The 16,529-nt window shown below is 43.7% G+C and overlaps 1 protein-coding gene across 14 annotated transcripts in view; it reads left to right on the top strand.

The window, feature by feature from the left end:
* PPP6R3 (protein phosphatase 6 regulatory subunit 3) overlaps positions 1–16,529 on the top strand; it is a 137,974-nt gene that overhangs the window by 90,299 nt on the left and 31,146 nt on the right. For all 14 annotated transcript variants that reach the window (XM_040639561.1, XM_040639563.1, XM_040639565.1 and 11 more), the window contains 6 exons: positions 2,763–2,892; positions 5,022–5,174; positions 7,164–7,313; positions 8,358–8,422; positions 11,212–11,327; positions 13,198–13,283. In XM_040639561.1, coding sequence (XP_040495495.1) covers positions 2,763–2,892; positions 5,022–5,174; positions 7,164–7,313; positions 8,358–8,422; positions 11,212–11,327; positions 13,198–13,283 — 700 coding nt within the window. The remainder of the gene's footprint in view (positions 1–2,762; positions 2,893–5,021; positions 5,175–7,163; positions 7,314–8,357; positions 8,423–11,211; positions 11,328–13,197; positions 13,284–16,529) is intronic.

Here is a 16,529-nt window from a genome sequence, read left to right on the forward strand (position 1 = left end):
CGTTCACTCTCTCTCTCTCTCTCTCTCACACACACACACACTCTCTCTCTAAAATAAATCTTTATAAAAAAAAAAAAGACTCTATTGTGAAAGTAAAAGGGCAAGCCACAGACCGTCAGAGAATATTTACAAATCATGTGTGAGAAAGGACTTATATCCAGATACATAAAGAACACTCAAAACTTTAATAACAAGAAAAACAATCCAGTTTTTAAGGTCAAAAGATTTGAGCAGACACTTAATGAATGAAATGTATTTGTATACAAATAAATACACGACAAATGGCCATCATTTGTCATTACTGAAATTCAAGTTAAAACCACGTTGCGATGCCGCTGCACACCTTTTGAGTGACTTGTATCTGTTTCCTGTGGCTGCCGTAACAAATTAACACGAGCTGTGGCTTGAAACAGCGGCACTTACTCTCTGCCGTGAATGCCAGACGTCCAGGAGCAGGGCGCCAGCAGGGCTGCGCTGCGTCCGGGCACTGGCAGAGATTAGCCCTTGGCCTCTTCCATCTTCTAGTGGCTGTTGGCAATTTTTGGCTTGTGGCCACCTCTCTCCACCTTTACATCACCTTCTCTGCTGTGTGTCTGTCTCTCCTCTCTTTGGAGGACATTTGGGATGCCATTTAGGGGCCATCTGGATAATCCAGGATAATCTCATCTCAGGATCCTTAATTAATTACATCTTCAATTAAGGTAACATTCACAGGCTCTGGGGATTAGTGTGTAGACATATCTTTGGTGGGGAGGGGATGGGCTCCGTTCTGCCCACTGCACAGCTAAGCCAAACAAAATAGACAGTACTCAGTGCTAGGGTCCTTGGAGAGCACTGGAAGTCTCACACATTACTGCTGGAATGCAAAGTCCTATGACCGCTTTCTAAAAATGTTTGGCAGTTCTTACAAAGTTAAATGGACATTTATTGTATTATCCAGCAGTCTCTTAGATATTGTCACAAGGAAAATGTGTCACACAAAATTGTAAGTGAATGTTTATGTCACCTTTATTCACAGTCACACAAAACTGTAAACAACCCAGAGTGTCCTTAAGCTGGTAAATGGAGGCAGAGGCTGCGGCACAGCCACACAGTGGATTGCTCTTCAGCAGGGAAAGGGAGTGGACTCCGATGCGTAAAGCATTCGTTATCTCTGGTGCCTTTCCAAATTTAACATCGTCTAAATTTAACATAGTTCTGCTTGGAAGTATCAACATGGTTTTTGTTTTGGAATCAGCGAATTCTTACATGCATTTGGAAGAGTGAAAGTGTGAGACTAGCCAAGAGGTGTTGAGCAATACCAATGATTAAGTCGCCTCCTGCGCCTTATAGTTGCATCATTGTTATGAGAGATGTGACGGCGTGATACCAGCGGAAGTCTTCTTAAACACTGCGGATACTGACTGTAGTACCCAGGTCAGAGCTGGTGCAGAAAATGATGCCCACTAAATATTTATTAAATGAACAAATAAAGTTTATATGAATACTTACGGAATTTTGGTGTATGGTTTTATATGCTTTTTCACGTAAGGAGGGAAATGTGGATTTTCTATAAATGTGGCTTAGAAAGTGACTCACCATTTGAGAAGAAGTAACATACCTATACCTGTTTTGTGTAAAAAATAAATTCCAAATGTATTAAATTAAAGTACTAGAGGAAAAGTGTATAAATACTCTTAGAATTATGGGCTTGTAAAGAACTTTTAGGCGTGGCTCCCTGGACAGAAACTATAATAAAAGAAAGCTGTATCTGGCCACATCAGTTACTTACTAAATCCCCTAAACATTAAAAAACACTAACCAAAGTAAAAGTCCTTTCTTTTCCATTCCATTGAATTTCTGAATGGTGTTACGTGCAGCTCTGAGTTAGAAGTGGTTTACACATTTGGAATACTTCCAAAAGTAGTCCTAATAATTGCTCTCCAGGTGTTAGTTCCATGCCAGGTGGCATTTTCTTCCCTTTGCGTGAGCGCGCCCCTCATAGCAGGCCTGGGAGAGACCGTGTAGACGCTCCCAGTGTCCGTTGTAGAACACACAGCTGGTGAGTGAGGATCCAGGGCTGGGCTCTGCAGGTGCATCGTCGACTACTGGTTTGCACTGACGTCCAACTGACGTGCTACTCTCGTGTCTGCCTTTTCACTTGAACTGCACGCCCACATTCTTAGACCCTCTCCCTCCTGAGGTCCTTCCTCCTCCCACTGCAGGACCCGTTGGCTCATGTGCTCATTAAGCCCATTGGGATTGAGCATCTCATTCCACTCATAATTGCTTTCCTGTCAGGAGTAGATTATAATGAGTATAGGTTGAGCTTTATGTGGAAGAGTGATTTATGCTTTTAAAGTAGGAAACGATGTTGGCTACCCAAGGAAAACTGTATGGAACAGATACAGGCCTGTTGATATATCAGCATCCCAAATGGCACACGGTATGCTATGCCCTATAATTCAGCAATCTGAATCTTCCTTTTGCTTTCCAAATTTTCTGGTAGAAACCTGCTATTAGTATCATAGGTATAAAGAGCTTAGAAGGTTTGGGAGAATGGGAAAAAATCCCATGTAATTTCTCCCCTGATACTGTAGGTCTGTGGATTTCAGGTCATGTTACTGCTCCCCAGCAAGCTTGTATTACACCCGCTTCTTGTCTCTCCAGAAATGTTGATATAATCATATTTATGTAGCTATTATGTTATCTACTTACATGCTGATAGGGAGCACCTTGATTTGTTTTGAAATTATAATAAAATTAACTTGCTTTGTTTCAAGATTTGAAGGCCATATAGAGATCTGTCCACCAGGCATGAGTCATTCGGCTTGTTCGGTCAACAAGAGTGTTCTAGAAGCTATCCGAGGAAGACTTGGATCTTTTCACGAACTCCTGCTTGAGCCACCCAAGGTAGGGCAGCTACCTTACGCACGGCTGGGTCGTGGCTGGCCAGGTCAATAATTTGGTTCAAACAGTTATGAGAAAGTATATGAACCCTGTGGGTCATAGAACCGGCTACGACCGGCATGTACAAACCAGCTCTTCCAGTTGTTTGTATTGCTTTTGTCTATGTGTAGTGTCCACATTGATGAATGGGGTAGAATTAAAATTAAGCAAAATATTTATCTACTTAGGAAACTCAGCTTTTTGTTCTTTCTGTAAATTCTGGTACTTTTATGCCAATAAAATAAACAGTCCTCTTTTCATAGCATGTTGTTTTCACTTTAGAGGTAAGGTTAATCTTTTAGAAACTGGTCTTTGAGACTGAGTTGCCTTATTCAGAGTTGGAGGGGTGTATCAGTCTGATGGGCAGGTCATCTTATTTAAGGACTGGTTGGCTGAGCGTGACTCGGAGTGCTAGTGTTCCCATTGGGAGCGTCCGCATGCTAATCCAACAGTCACTGTAATCAGGGAGCCCACCGAGATCACAAATGACAGGCAGTGAGGCCCTACGAGAGAGAGCTGTCCACAGCCCCTAAGTGCTGTTCTGCTGCTGCTCCCCAGCACCTAAGGGTGGTGCAGAGATTGAGATCAGGGTCAGGAGCTCTTCCTTTTAGAATCTCTGTGGAAGACTCAGGTCCGGGAGAGGTCCCCTGCCAGCACCAGTTCTTATACTTCCTTTTTCCTCCTGCCCTATGTCATCACAAGCAGGTGGCCTCGCTGTTGCAGTTCGTGCCTCTGCAGCATCTACTGTGCGGGGTATTGGGAATTTAGGATCCCAGTTTCTCCCTTCTATGTTAGATGCTTTCTGTGTATTTTAGCATTTGTGGAGGGGGAACACAGAATAATTTATGTCCATGACGCAGGGAGTCGAGTTCAGCTTCCAGATGGTCCCTTCAGACGGCTGATGCTACCAGTTAGCAGGCAGGGGCCCTGCCTATGTCGTGCTGTCTTGTCTGTGTTCAGTCAGTGCTGGATGTGGGCCAGAGTGTTTGGCGTTCACTCTCAGGGACGGTGTCTCTGTAGGTGTTTAGTGGTTATGATCAGTGGCGTCCTTCATGGAAGATGTGAGAAGAATGAGGGAGTAAGGAAAGAAAAAGAAAGGATTTATTTAGGAGATGTGGAGAGAATATCCCAGGTAGAAGTTGGAGGTGGGGGAAGGAGCTGGGAGAGAAGAGGATGTGTGAGCAGGTGCTCCAGCCTGTGTCTTTGTTGGCTGCCTGTTGTCTTTCTAAGTGGGCAACAGGCAGCATCTAGTGTGGATTCTTACACTGTATTCTTGGTCCTGATTCAAAAGCAAGGCAGTGTCTTGTCTGGGCTTCCTTTCTTTTACTGCTAGGAGTCCGTGAGTTCAGTTTGTACGTGGTTTTACTACGTGATGTGGTATATGAGTAGATTCCGGAAGCTTTTTAACATGTCTGTTCCGTGGAGCTGCCTTGCGTGGAGCACAGGAGTCAGCCTTCCAATTCCATTAAGCCTTGAGAGGAGCAGGCAGGGGAGTCAGGAAACGGCAGCCTTGCTGCTGGGTTAGAATTCACCACCCTTTCCTTTCAAACCTGTGAAATTCTCAAGTGTCCTGTGTCTGTCTTCTGTGAACAAAGTGTAGAGACTTCTTTTTATGGGCAATAACGGGTTTGAAGTTGATGCCGTTTCAGGGCTGTGATCCAGAAGCAAGTTCTGAGTTTGCATTTTTCTCACAGATTTTGCGAAGATTGAGGACTGTGTTCCCAAACCACTTGCAACTTCTCTTAGTTTCAGGATTTCTGGTCGGGTTTGGAATATTGCACTCCCCCCCGCCCCCCTCCGAACTTCTGCAGCTTTCTGCTTTCTTCCTATGGCAGTTTGGAATGTTGAAGGAGGGGGTACCTGATCTCCTATGGAATTTCTAGTGCAGGGGAATTACTTGATTCCCCCCTTCTTGGTTATTTCATCATATCTTGAAGATCTCAAAAGCAGCTTTGGATTTTCCTTCAGATGTGGAACTCGGGCCACATGATTTACAGGGTTAGTTTACCTAGTGTTACATATTAGTACACACCCCTCCCCCCTTATGTTTGTTTACTGAACTGGATTTAATTGGAAAGCTTTTTCTTCCTCAGAAAAGTGTGATGAAGACTACATGGGGTGTGCTGGACCCTCCGGTGGGCAATACCCGATTAAATGTGATCAGGTTGATATCCAGCCTCCTTCAGACAAACACCAGCAGTATCAATGAGGACCTCATGGAGCTGAATAGCATTGGGGTCATTTTGGTAAGATTTCCCCCCCCAAAGATAACTTAATTTGCCCATGATGTTTTATGGATATACAACTCAAGTTAAAACCTCACAAATTTACAGTACATCTAGTGACTCTCCTTGTTCTGAGCGTAAATGGTCTTTTATGCAGTTCTCGTCTTCAGTTTATTGTCAATTTCTCGTGCTTTTAAGTTTTCAGTATTTGTTATTGCTGGGTGTAAAGAAGTACAGTAGAACATTTCAGATGATAAGGACCTAGACTTCTCCCTCAAGAAGCTCAGTGTGGCACAAATGATCGAGTGTAGTCGTCTTCCCCTGGGGATTGTGTTGGCAATAAATGAGTGCTGGTTACAGCATCGTTTTCGTGTCCTAATTAGCAAAGGGACAGGTGTTTATCATCTTTGCACTGGCATAGATCTGTATAATGTATTTGTATGTGGTCTTTTGATTTGAGTCCAGGTTCTTCCTTGTTACACACAGCTATTAGTCTGCTTGTTGGTAGAGGCAAAAACGGACAGCTCGGGAATTATCTGGTTTTCCCTGACCCCTAAGTTTCCCGTTCCAAGGTTTGTGCTTAGAATCCACAGGCCCAGCTTGGGTACCCATGCTTGCTTTGTCTGTCCTGCCATCCTACAGCACAGAAGGCATGAGAGCTAACACTTAGCAGGTGTCATAAGACATCTGGTCAAAGCGTACATTTGGGGGAGTTTGGGCTGTTTGCACACTACATGAAAGGCATGGTAATGGGCACTTTATGTACATTTCTCATGTGATGCTGGGTATAGATGCCTGTGTGAGAGAGAGGATCTGTTTTGCGGATTGTGCCCAGAGAGGGGACTTATTCTGTGGCTGAGCCAAGATTTGAATTCACATTCAGTTTCAAACCAGTGCTTGCTTTATCAACCACACCATTATGCCACTGGTATATTTGATACTTTTAGTTAGATTTCAGCTTTGGGTTAAATGATGGCAGTATAGGGATAGAGAACAGGAACATCTTAGAGCAAGGTGAAACGTTAAAGGACCACAGTCTCTCTGATGAAATTAACCGTTGCCCTCTGGGGACATAGTTTTTGCCCTACCTTCTGACTGCTGTATAAAACTCGAGGCATATAACTTTCTACTCCTGCCCTGAAGTCATCGATTATTAGCCTCTAATCTTACTGATAGTAAGTATGCAACTGTTGTTAATTCATTCCATTGTTAATCTTTAGAACTACTTTTGAGTGACAACAAATTTGACAAAACTCCTAAGTGGGTCATTAATCATTTCTTTTTTGAGTTTAGATAAGCAGACTCAAAGAACGTCCTGAATATATTCTTGATGCATTTTGTGCTTTTAGGAATTGTCTTTTCTTTTTGTGGTACTGTCAACTTTTCGAGCAATCTGGAAAACCCGTGTCCTTTGAGGAGGTCCACGTGTCACCGCTTCTCAGACCTGTCCTCTTTTGCTCCATTCACTGATAGTTTCATGAGTTTCAGATGCCTGAGTGGTTATAACTGAGTTCTTACAGTCGGGTGTGCGTACCTTCAGATTGGAGACTGTCTTTCTGTCTGTCTCTGTCTCCTGTACTGCGCTAATACCATGCCCTGGACAGAAGCCATCAGTAAATGTTTGTTGAGCCAAAATAAAACTCTCAAAACTCTTTTCTTTGAAAAGTGTTGGAAGTTAACTAAACTGAATACCTGTTATTAGTTGCCTGGAAAACATAGAGAAATACTGTCTCTTTGAGGAACTAACTATTGTCCTCCTGTGTTCATTGTTGTTTTCTGCTAGATTCCATGCAAATGCTGGCATGTCGAATGAGCAAATATGCTATTGAGGCTGTGCAGTGACATTTCAGACCCCCTTTAAAGTAAACTTGTGTTCCTTTTAATTAGTCCTCTTGGACTAAGAAATAACATTTTTATTTTATTAAATCACTGTTCGGGCAATGTGTTGGAGTAGTGGCTTTAAATATTGAGGTAACTGATAAAAGAAAGCATTGTTTTTCTTTTTTGTAGGACATGTTCTTCAAATATACGTGGAATAACTTTTTACATACACAAGTGGAAATTTGTATTGCACTGATCCTTGCAAGTCCTTTTGAAAATACAGAAAATAGCACAATTACTGATCAAGACTCCACTGGTGACAATTTGTTACTGAAACACGTAAGCTAACCAGGGTCCCTTTTCTGTCGCTCCTGGTTATAGCATTTTCCCACTTCAGTGTGAAATGAGTTGGAGTTTAAGGGCAGGGAGTTAAATCTTAGAGTCCAGGTATTTAACTCATGTTTGTCGTGCTGTTGGCCGGTGATTGTATAAATCATATCGTGGGCAAACAACCATTAGATGAACTTTAAAGAAAAAAGTCGAAATGGCTTCCTTATTTGCTAAAAACAATTGAGTTGAAGATTTGGAAATCTTTTGGAGATGAAAAGAACCATAAAAATTTAAAGACCGCAGAAAGCATTTGAACAGTTGTTTGGTGTGCCAGTTTTAATTTGTGGGCAAAACATGGGACAGAAGGGTGGCAGAAGTGGGCTCCGTGCTGTGTTGAGTGAACCTCTTCTGTGGGTGTTTCCTTTTGTTAAATACGAGGTGATTTCACTAAGTCAGCCTTCACATTTCTTCTTGCTCTGAAGTTCTGTGGTCGTATGAAATTTCCTGGCTCACACTGGCTTCCTGCCAACCCTGGGGGACGGGAGAGGCTAGCCACCTGCAGTAACAAGTAGAAGGGAGAGACAGCCGGCGCTGCGCGCATCCCGCCAGCATCGCGTGTGGCGCTGGTGTTCAGTCCGAGCGCTAGCGGCAGGGCATGCGGGAGCGAGTGCCGCTGCGGAGTCTGAGAGAGAGCTTTGCCAGGGCTTCATCTTCTTGATTCCTTCTAAATTGTGGTCAGCCTCTGTATTTCTGAGCTCAGTTTTCATGGCTAATAGAACCTGGCTTTGCTTTAGGTTAAGTACTTGAGATACCGCTTCCCAGTAGCTGCCCTGCTGAAGGCGTGGATCTGGTCTCGAGTCCCTGTAGTGTTCTGACGGCCTCGAGTAAATGTGTTACCACGTTGCATGTGATGGAGCCTGTAATTCACAGCTAGATTTAGCTCGCTGGCTAACACATATCACTGTTCTATTTGAATAGAGTTCTATTTCACTTTAAAATTTTGACACTCTGACATTTATATACATGTTAACTGGAATATTCCTTTCTATTCAGCTTTTTCAAAAATGTCAGCTAATAGAACGGATACTGGATGCCTGGGAAATGAATGAGAAGAAACAGTAAGTAAATTGTTTTCCCATAGAAATTCAATGTGATTTTTAATTTGAAGAAAAGATCTGCCTTGCCTTAGAGAACAATGGAGATAATTACGTGGTGTAGGCCACTTTATAGTTATAACTGGTTCTCTCAGGACTTCTGGATTATTTATCATAGCAGATATTTTTCTCACAATTTATTTTTAGAGTGCCCTGTATTTCTACCTCTCTTGAGGGGAATCCAGGGGCTGTCTGCCTTTGAAACTTCCTGGTCCTGTTCGAATAGCTGTTTTTCTGGCAGGAATGTGGAGACTAAAGAAAAGAGTCATAAAGTCAAGTCCTCCCTGCTGATGCTTTAACTTAGGTTCGTCCTGCTTACCCCATGGACTCACTGTAGAGAGAATCACTTCATGCGTGGGAGGAGGATGTGGGGGGTTGGCCTAGTATTTTTCATTTAGAAAATTTCTGTTAGCTGATTGGCAAGTTTAATGTATTGACACGTGTGAGTAGCTTTGCCATATGGATTTTTTTCTCTCCCATTTTATGCCATCCCGTAGATTCTGAGGCAGGTGGCGTAGGGTGTGTGTCGGAAACACTCTCAGGGCACACTTCTTGCGTTTGTTTTTTAAGTCAGGTTTATTGAGGTACAATTCTCATAAAGTGAAAGCTCATCCTTTTTTGGTGTACTTTTCTAGAAACCTGACGAATGCATGCAGTTCTGTAAGCACTGTGGTCAGGCACACAGAGCATTTCATCGGCCTAAAAAGTCATTTCATGTGCCTTCATAATTGAAACTGTGCCAGGAGTTTTCTTGTTCTGTGTATCTGTTCAGACTTCTTTTGTGGCCCCTGGAGGAGCTAGGAACTAAAGGGAGGTGTCAGCTTTATTCTGTAATATTTGGTTTTTAAAAAGTGCCTACTAGCACTGGTAGGATTCTGACTTGACTCTGTGGGAAACATGCATTTAGATTGAGTGTGGCAGGGGGCTCATCTTGGTACACCTCAGGTACTTTCTTCCAAATGGAACTCCTTTGGGGCTGCTTTGTGTGGCCAGATCGACATCTGATTTTGTGTGTGACCCCAGGTTAGCCCCTTTGTGCCCTCCCTCACCTCCCTCACTCTCTGCCTTCTCATCACTACTGCTGAGGTGTCCTGTTCGCTCTATTTCCCCTCAGCTCCATTCTCCAGAAGGTTGACTATTAATAGTCCCCAATTTGGGGGGTCCTGAAAGAGTTTTTCTAATGTTTCCTTGGGGCAGAATACCGGCAGGTGGGCGTTTGTTTTCACCTGTGGGAGCACAGCATGGTATCTGACTGAGAAGTTGCCTGCAAGGAACACTGGGGTCTTGGGATCTTCTTGTGAAACCAAAAGAGGCTCTTTTTTTTTTTTTTTAATGTTTTTTTTATTATATTATGTTAGTCACCATACAGTACATCCCTGGTTTCTGATGTAAAGTTCGATGATTCATTAGTTGCGTATAACACCCAGTGCACCATGCAATACGTGCCCTCCTTACTACCCATCACCAGTCTATCCCATTCCCCCACCCCCTCCCCTCTGAAGCCCCAAAAGAGGCTCTTAGCAACTCAGTTGAGATCAGCTCTGTGCCTCTGGCCCTTAGCTGTCCCCAGACATTCTAAGATTATTAGCAGATACTCTGTTTTTCAGGCAAGCCTTCAAGCGTAGTACAGCTTTTTTAGTGGCTCCTGGAAGATTCTCCCTTTAAACAAAAATCTGTTCAGTTTGTTCCCTCCTATCTTCGAGCAAATAGAATTTACAGTCCTGACACTATAAATAGGCAGAAAAGTCACAGCAGTGTGAAAAGTTTATCTGAATTGGTGGATTTGGGGGGCACCTGGGTGGCGCAGTGCGTTGAGCATCCGACTCTTGGTTTCAGCTCAGGTTGTGATCTTGGGGTCGTGGGATCGAGCCCTCTGTCAGGCTCCACAGTTGGTGCGGAGTCTGCTTGGGACTCTTCCTCTCCCTCTGTCCCTCCTCTTCCCCCTTTAAAATAACTAAATCTTTAGAAAAATAAAAATGGGTGGACTTGGGGCACTTGAGTGTCCAATTCTTGGTTTCAGCTCAGGTCATGATCTCAGGGTTGTGAAATCAGGTTTGAAACCTGTTTGAGATTCTCTCTCTCTCTCTCCCTCTGCCCCTCCACCCCCAAATAAAAAGGTAGGTAGGTAGATAGATAGATAGGTGGGTGGATTTAGTAAAGGTGGGTCCTGGTTAAGAAGGGTAGACCCTAAGTGGGGAAAAGGGGCAGGGAGTAATTGGTGTACATGTGTTCCAAGTGCAGGGCAGGCCAGAGACCAGCTGACTACCCCTCACCTTGGCCAAATCCTCAAAATCGGCCACCCTTTTAACTTGAGAAGTGCCACTGGTAGGCAATTACGTCTGTTAATTGAACTGGGATTATGAAGATTTTATATCTTTTAGCAAAATTCTCACCTTACATTCCTACGGTCTTTTTAAAGTCTGAAAAATAGTTTCATAAAAAGATACAAAGGAAAGTCACAGAAATGTTAGGCGTCAGTGAGTGCTTGGGCTTTTTTTTTTAAGGTGGTCTGTAATTGAAGATTAATGATTGGTTTGTATATGGAATAAACCTTGCCGAGTGTGGCCACCAGGTGATCCTTGAACGGGGGTGGGCCCTGCCTGACCTGGTGACTCTGGCACCTCCTTTTCTGTCCATTCTCATCTTTAGGGTCTCAGTTTTTAGAATGATTGCTCCAGCCCACTGTATTTACTAAGCTGTTTCGTCACTGCATCCGATCGGGAGTCTGAGTGTTTGTCCTCTCCCCCTGTCAGGGCCGAGGGAGGCAGGCGGCACGGCTACATGGGACACCTGACAAGGATAGCTAACTGTATCGTGCACAGCACTGATAAGGGCCCCAACAGTGCATTAGTACAGCAGCTTATTAAAGGTAAGTGCTTTATGAAAGTTTAATTATATTTTTGTTGGATTGGAGAAAGGACTTAAGGGTAAAGTGGAAATATTTGTAGCGTTTTTAATAGCAGTCTATGGAGTTCCTTTATACTTTGCAAATTATCTGGAGATTTGAATGAAGTTCTTGAGAATGTGTTTGAACAATGTAGTTCTTGGCTGTATGTCTTATGTCTGCAGTCCTTTTAGTGAGTAATGGCAGGCTCAGCCGAGTTACCCACTCTCACTCTCGAGGGGCCTGCTCAGTGCGCTGCTCGGGTGTGCACGGGGTCCCCACAGGCTGACTGTTGAGTCACTTGAGCTATGGTCACGCTTGCTTTTTATTTTCTTCTGAAAGCCCCTATGTAGTCTATGGATTGAGTTCCTTTAGCTGGGAAAATAAAACATCGATCCGCATATTTGCCATCTCTCTCTTGCTGAGATGAGGGAGAGTGCACCCTAAAGGACGCTCTCTGTACCAGCATTTAAATGTAATCAGCCCGAGTCTCCTGGGAAGGATGCCCCCCTCTTACACTGGCGCCCAGGCTGTGAGTCTGTCTCTAAACTGAGAGCCCTTAACGTAACTCTGTGGACTCTGGGGTTTGGACCAGTCTTGTGACTTACTCCAAATGTGAAAATCTTTAACCCCTGTGGTACCAAACTCATCCACGCTCAACTTGCTGAAACTGGACATTGTTTCCAGGTCTATCTTTCTCTTTGTCTTTAAAGTAAGTCTATGTGTTCGAGAGGCTGTTGCCTGTGGAGCCCGCACTGAAAGAGTTGCTCCGAGTGAGGGAGCAGTTGGCGGTTGCCCCCCTCTAATTTTGCTTCTTGAGAGAGGTACACGCCAGACCATCACAGTTGATGTTCTTATCAAGGAGAAATGGTCACCTGGTGACCATCAAGGTGACCACCTTGACCATCAAGGAGAAATGGTGATCACGGTCTTCAGATCAGCCTTTGTCTTACCGAAGTTGCTCACCAGCTGGTGTGGGAGGGTCACACACGCATGCATGTTGAAACCAGTCATCAGAGGACAGCTCTAGTAAGCTCTCCAAGATTATAGCCAGAGTTTCTTTTTCTCAGAAAAAGTATTTGTGTATCTTTTAAACAAAACAAAACAAAAAAACACTTCTTTAGAGGGGCGCCTGGGTGGCTCAGTCTGTTAAGTGTCTGCCTTCAGCTCAGGTCATGATCTCGGAGTCTCGGGATCAAGTCCAGTCTGCTTCTCCCTCTGCCCCTTACCCCCGCTTATGCACACTCTCTCGGTGTCTCTCTGTCTGTCAAATAAATAAAATATTTAAAAATAAATAGATAAAACTTCTGTAGTAGGTAGAATTCACTATTGCATATGCATGTGCATGGCGGCCTATGGGCACAGACATTTAGGAAACAGCCAAACCGGGTTCCATGGAGCATTCACTGGCCAGATGCCAGCCACGGTATCTGAGGAGTGTGCAGGAGCGTGCGTTGGCAGCATTTCCTAAACTTGAGTGATCATGGAAAAAGACGGCTTTTCCTCCCACCTTAAAGACCTGCTAATTCCTCGGAAGTTTGTTGGAAACACATTTTCCAGGTTCAGTTTTTACCAAAAGATTTTTAAAAGCTTGTTAAATTCACAGAGCTACTTAACGCCCTTGGCATCAAGCATGGGCCATTTTGGGAGTAGTTTTGATTCCTGAAATTCCTGGGGCTCAGGCTGCAAGGCTTTATAAACTCTGTTTCTCCAAGAGACAGGTGCTCAGCTGATGGAACATGTGTGCCTTTGATGGACCAAGTGGGTGGCACTCTCTTGTATGTCCTGTTTGTTTTACGTGTCTGTGTGGATGTCATTGGAGTGACAATGCCTTTTTCTCTTTCTCCCTCTGCAGACCTTCCAGACGCAGTCAGGGAGCGATGGGAGGCATTCTGTGCAAGCTCCTTGGGAGAAACTAACAAGAGGAACACGGTAGATCTAGTAGGTTTTACCAGGTCACATTTCTGTGACCCCAGTGCTCTCAGTCTTTGCCCGCTTATTCAGAGATGCAAGATCTTTCGTTTGTCTCGGTAATTTGGGGCCAAGAATAAGTTCATGTTTCTTTACCAGGAAGAGAGGTCAGTGTTCACCATAATCTTGATAACTTGTCTAGTCAGCTCCTAATTCCTGCCTGGGATGACCAGAGGGTACAGAGAGGCCACTGATCTCTATGCTCCCCCCGCCCCTTCCCCCAGTGCCCTGTTCCCTAAGCATCTCTACTCTGTTGGGTTTGTCGCCTTATGCCTCAGATAAGCCAGGATTCCTTCGGATATTTTCTAACATTACTCAGTTAAGTTTGCCCTCATTTTAGATTGTTCCCAGGGTGGGGGCGTGGGGTGGGATTTTGTAGATGACTTTGAAACCCCATCTTTAACAGATTAGTACTTTTAGCCAGGGAATAATGGCATTGATAATATTTTTAAAAATTATATTGGACTTTGGAATGTATTCTTTGTTTTTTTTTTTTTAATGCATTAAGCTTTAAGGTAAGTATTGCTTTTGCTTTTGCTTTTAAAGCTAGGGAAAAGCATTTCCTTTCATAAGCACACGCCAGCTGATAATTGAGGTGGTGGCCTTAACTCCACGTGGAAGTCGATGTGTCAGGCATTTAATTCTGTGATTGGAATTCAGCCGCTGCACCCTGAATTTCTAATACACGCTGTGCCTGGCTTGTTAGGCAGTCCGGTGTTTGGCAGCCTTATCAGTTCGGAGCAGAGTTTAGAAACAAAGACCCTGACAGCTACGGAGCGGCCACTAGGTCTTCCTGTGTCCCACCCCCAAAGGGCCATTGCCTCCTACTTGGTAGATTGTCTAACACATTTGGTTATCTTTTTCCAGACTCTTCACAGATTGGTTGGGTAATGGCTTGTTAAGGATGGGTGTAATGATAGAATCAGTAGGAGTTGGAAGAATTATGAAGTTAAGAGATGACTGTAAGGGGAGCTGCATGAGGCCATTTAATTAAAATATGTCTGATGGCCCTTCGTGTCTCAGTGCATCATAGCCCAGCAGAAAAACTGGCATCCGCTTTGACAGCCCTGAGTCATCAAGGAAGAGTTAAGTAATTTTTGATGAATATATTATCCATGGTGGATTGCTTTTTTTCCCCAATCAAATTGGTTAAAATTGTGGATAATCAGGGTTTTATTGTAGGGTGAAATTGTTCTCTCATACTGTTAAATTGAACCATTTAATTTAGAAGCCCCATATTGATTTTTTTGTTAAGGATGCAGGCAATGTAATCTCCTTTAATGGGTTTTTGTCTTTTTTCTTATTTATAAAGGAATATTAATTCTGATTTTGTTTGGGGAAACTCCTTTAAAAATTGTCCTTCAAAGGATTGACTTCAGAGGTAGACATCAGAATTTCCAGTTAAACTTGTTACCAGGAGTTTTCAAAAATGTATCTTTGGTAATTCAAACTCATTTCTCTTGTGAGCAGTTTTGTGTAAAGAAAGACCTCATTGCAATTCAGATAACACTTGGCTACTTCGCATGATGCTATCAGTAATCTGGTCTGTGACTGTGTAAATGTTACGTCTGTCTACATAACAGACTGTGAACATGCAGTGCACAACTCATGTGCAGCAGACGCAGCTGACATCTGGACTTCTATACCTGTGTTGAAGGGAAAATTACCCTGGGCCCAGCTATCACTAATGGCAGCTTAGTTCTCATTTGCTAAAAGTCATCAGACTTCTAGGGCCCTGTTGATACTGCTCATATCCCACGTTGAGTTAGCCCTGCTCTGTAATTTTATTGTCTGTTGGGACTTCCAGGTTGATGTCTCGAGACCCGTTCAGTTCCTCAATCCCACGTGCCCCGTACTTAAATACCACCTCCCTTTAGTTTTAAGGCCTTCCAGGAGGGAATTTTGCTTTGTTTCGTATTTTTAGGGATATGTAGGTTCCACGTTTTTGAGGATGCTTAATTAAGCATCCTAGGCCATGAGGGAGACTTTCACTGCAGCCTCAGGCTCTCCATTTTTGTGCCCGGAATGTTTCAGGTTATATCCTAGTGGGGGTTGGGTACCATGTTCCAGTGAATGTTATTATAAACCCAGCTTGGTAAATGCAGTGGGTCTTGCCCTTGCAAAAATGTCCTACAGAAAGGGTGTTCACCCATGTAATGAGCGTGAAGTCCAAGTAAAAATGTTTAAGACACATTCATTCCTAAAATTGGCAGTTGGGTAATAGATTGCTTAATTCCTGCCCCCTCCCCAAATAGATTAGATTAGATCCCCCATCTTGATGCCTTGCCTTATTAGTTGGTTCTATCATGGCCCAGATACCTCTCTGAGAGTCCTTTCCAGTATATTTCTAGGACTTGGGTCAACCTGTAGTTGAGCACCAAATGCGTGGGTTATACCTTATTACGTGGTCCCGGCCTATTCTTACGTTCTAGCCACAAGGATTCGTTCATTAATGCACCCAACACTTACCTGTGCTCCTGGCTGTGGGCTGAGGTCTGCTCACTGATGTAGGAAAAGCGGTGCCAGTCCCAGGCTCTTACCACTTCTGGGGCAGCATTTTAATTACCTCTCTCCGAGGTCTTTTGAAGTACTTTAATCTGTTGACCTCATCACGCTGAAGTATATACCCAGTAGACTCGTAGATTGTTATGTGTTTATGTTGAGAGTTTTATTATGAATGAAATTTGGTGTATTACTTACATCCAGAGACCTCTCTTTGGGTCTGTGGGTAAAAATTGGTGAAGATTTAGACATTATATCTAGGTAACATCGATGTGTTGGTACTGACTTTGGAAGGCTGAGTTTGCTTCATTCTCTGCCTTCCTCTCCATGGGGGAGAATGTGTTTTTTTCTAAAGTATTGGTGCTTCTTTCTCATCACTGATGAGTTCGTCCAGGGAGGTTGTAGAGAACGATCACATGTGCAGTCGTGAATTGCCTACAGATCCAGCAGGTTGGGGTGGAACCTCCCAGAGTTTGTGTTTCTAGCCAGCCCTGGTCACGTAGGTGCCAGGGTTCCACAGCAGGACCCCACCGTACCCAGGAGGAAGAGTTTGTGACTTCCACATTTCACTTAGGTTAATGTTCTAGTCCTGCTTATGATCTTCTCAGTAAGCCAGCCAGCCACGATGAAGAAAACACTCACTTGCTTTTCCTGTAACAACAGTTAATAAAACTGAAATTTTATTATGAAAGAAGGGAACATCTCAAAAGCTTT

The sequence above is a fragment of the Ursus maritimus genome, unplaced genomic scaffold, assembly GCF_017311325.1.
Source record: "Ursus maritimus isolate PB19 unplaced genomic scaffold, ASM1731132v1 scaffold_23, whole genome shotgun sequence".
Lineage (NCBI taxonomy): Eukaryota > Metazoa > Chordata > Mammalia > Carnivora > Ursidae > Ursus > Ursus maritimus.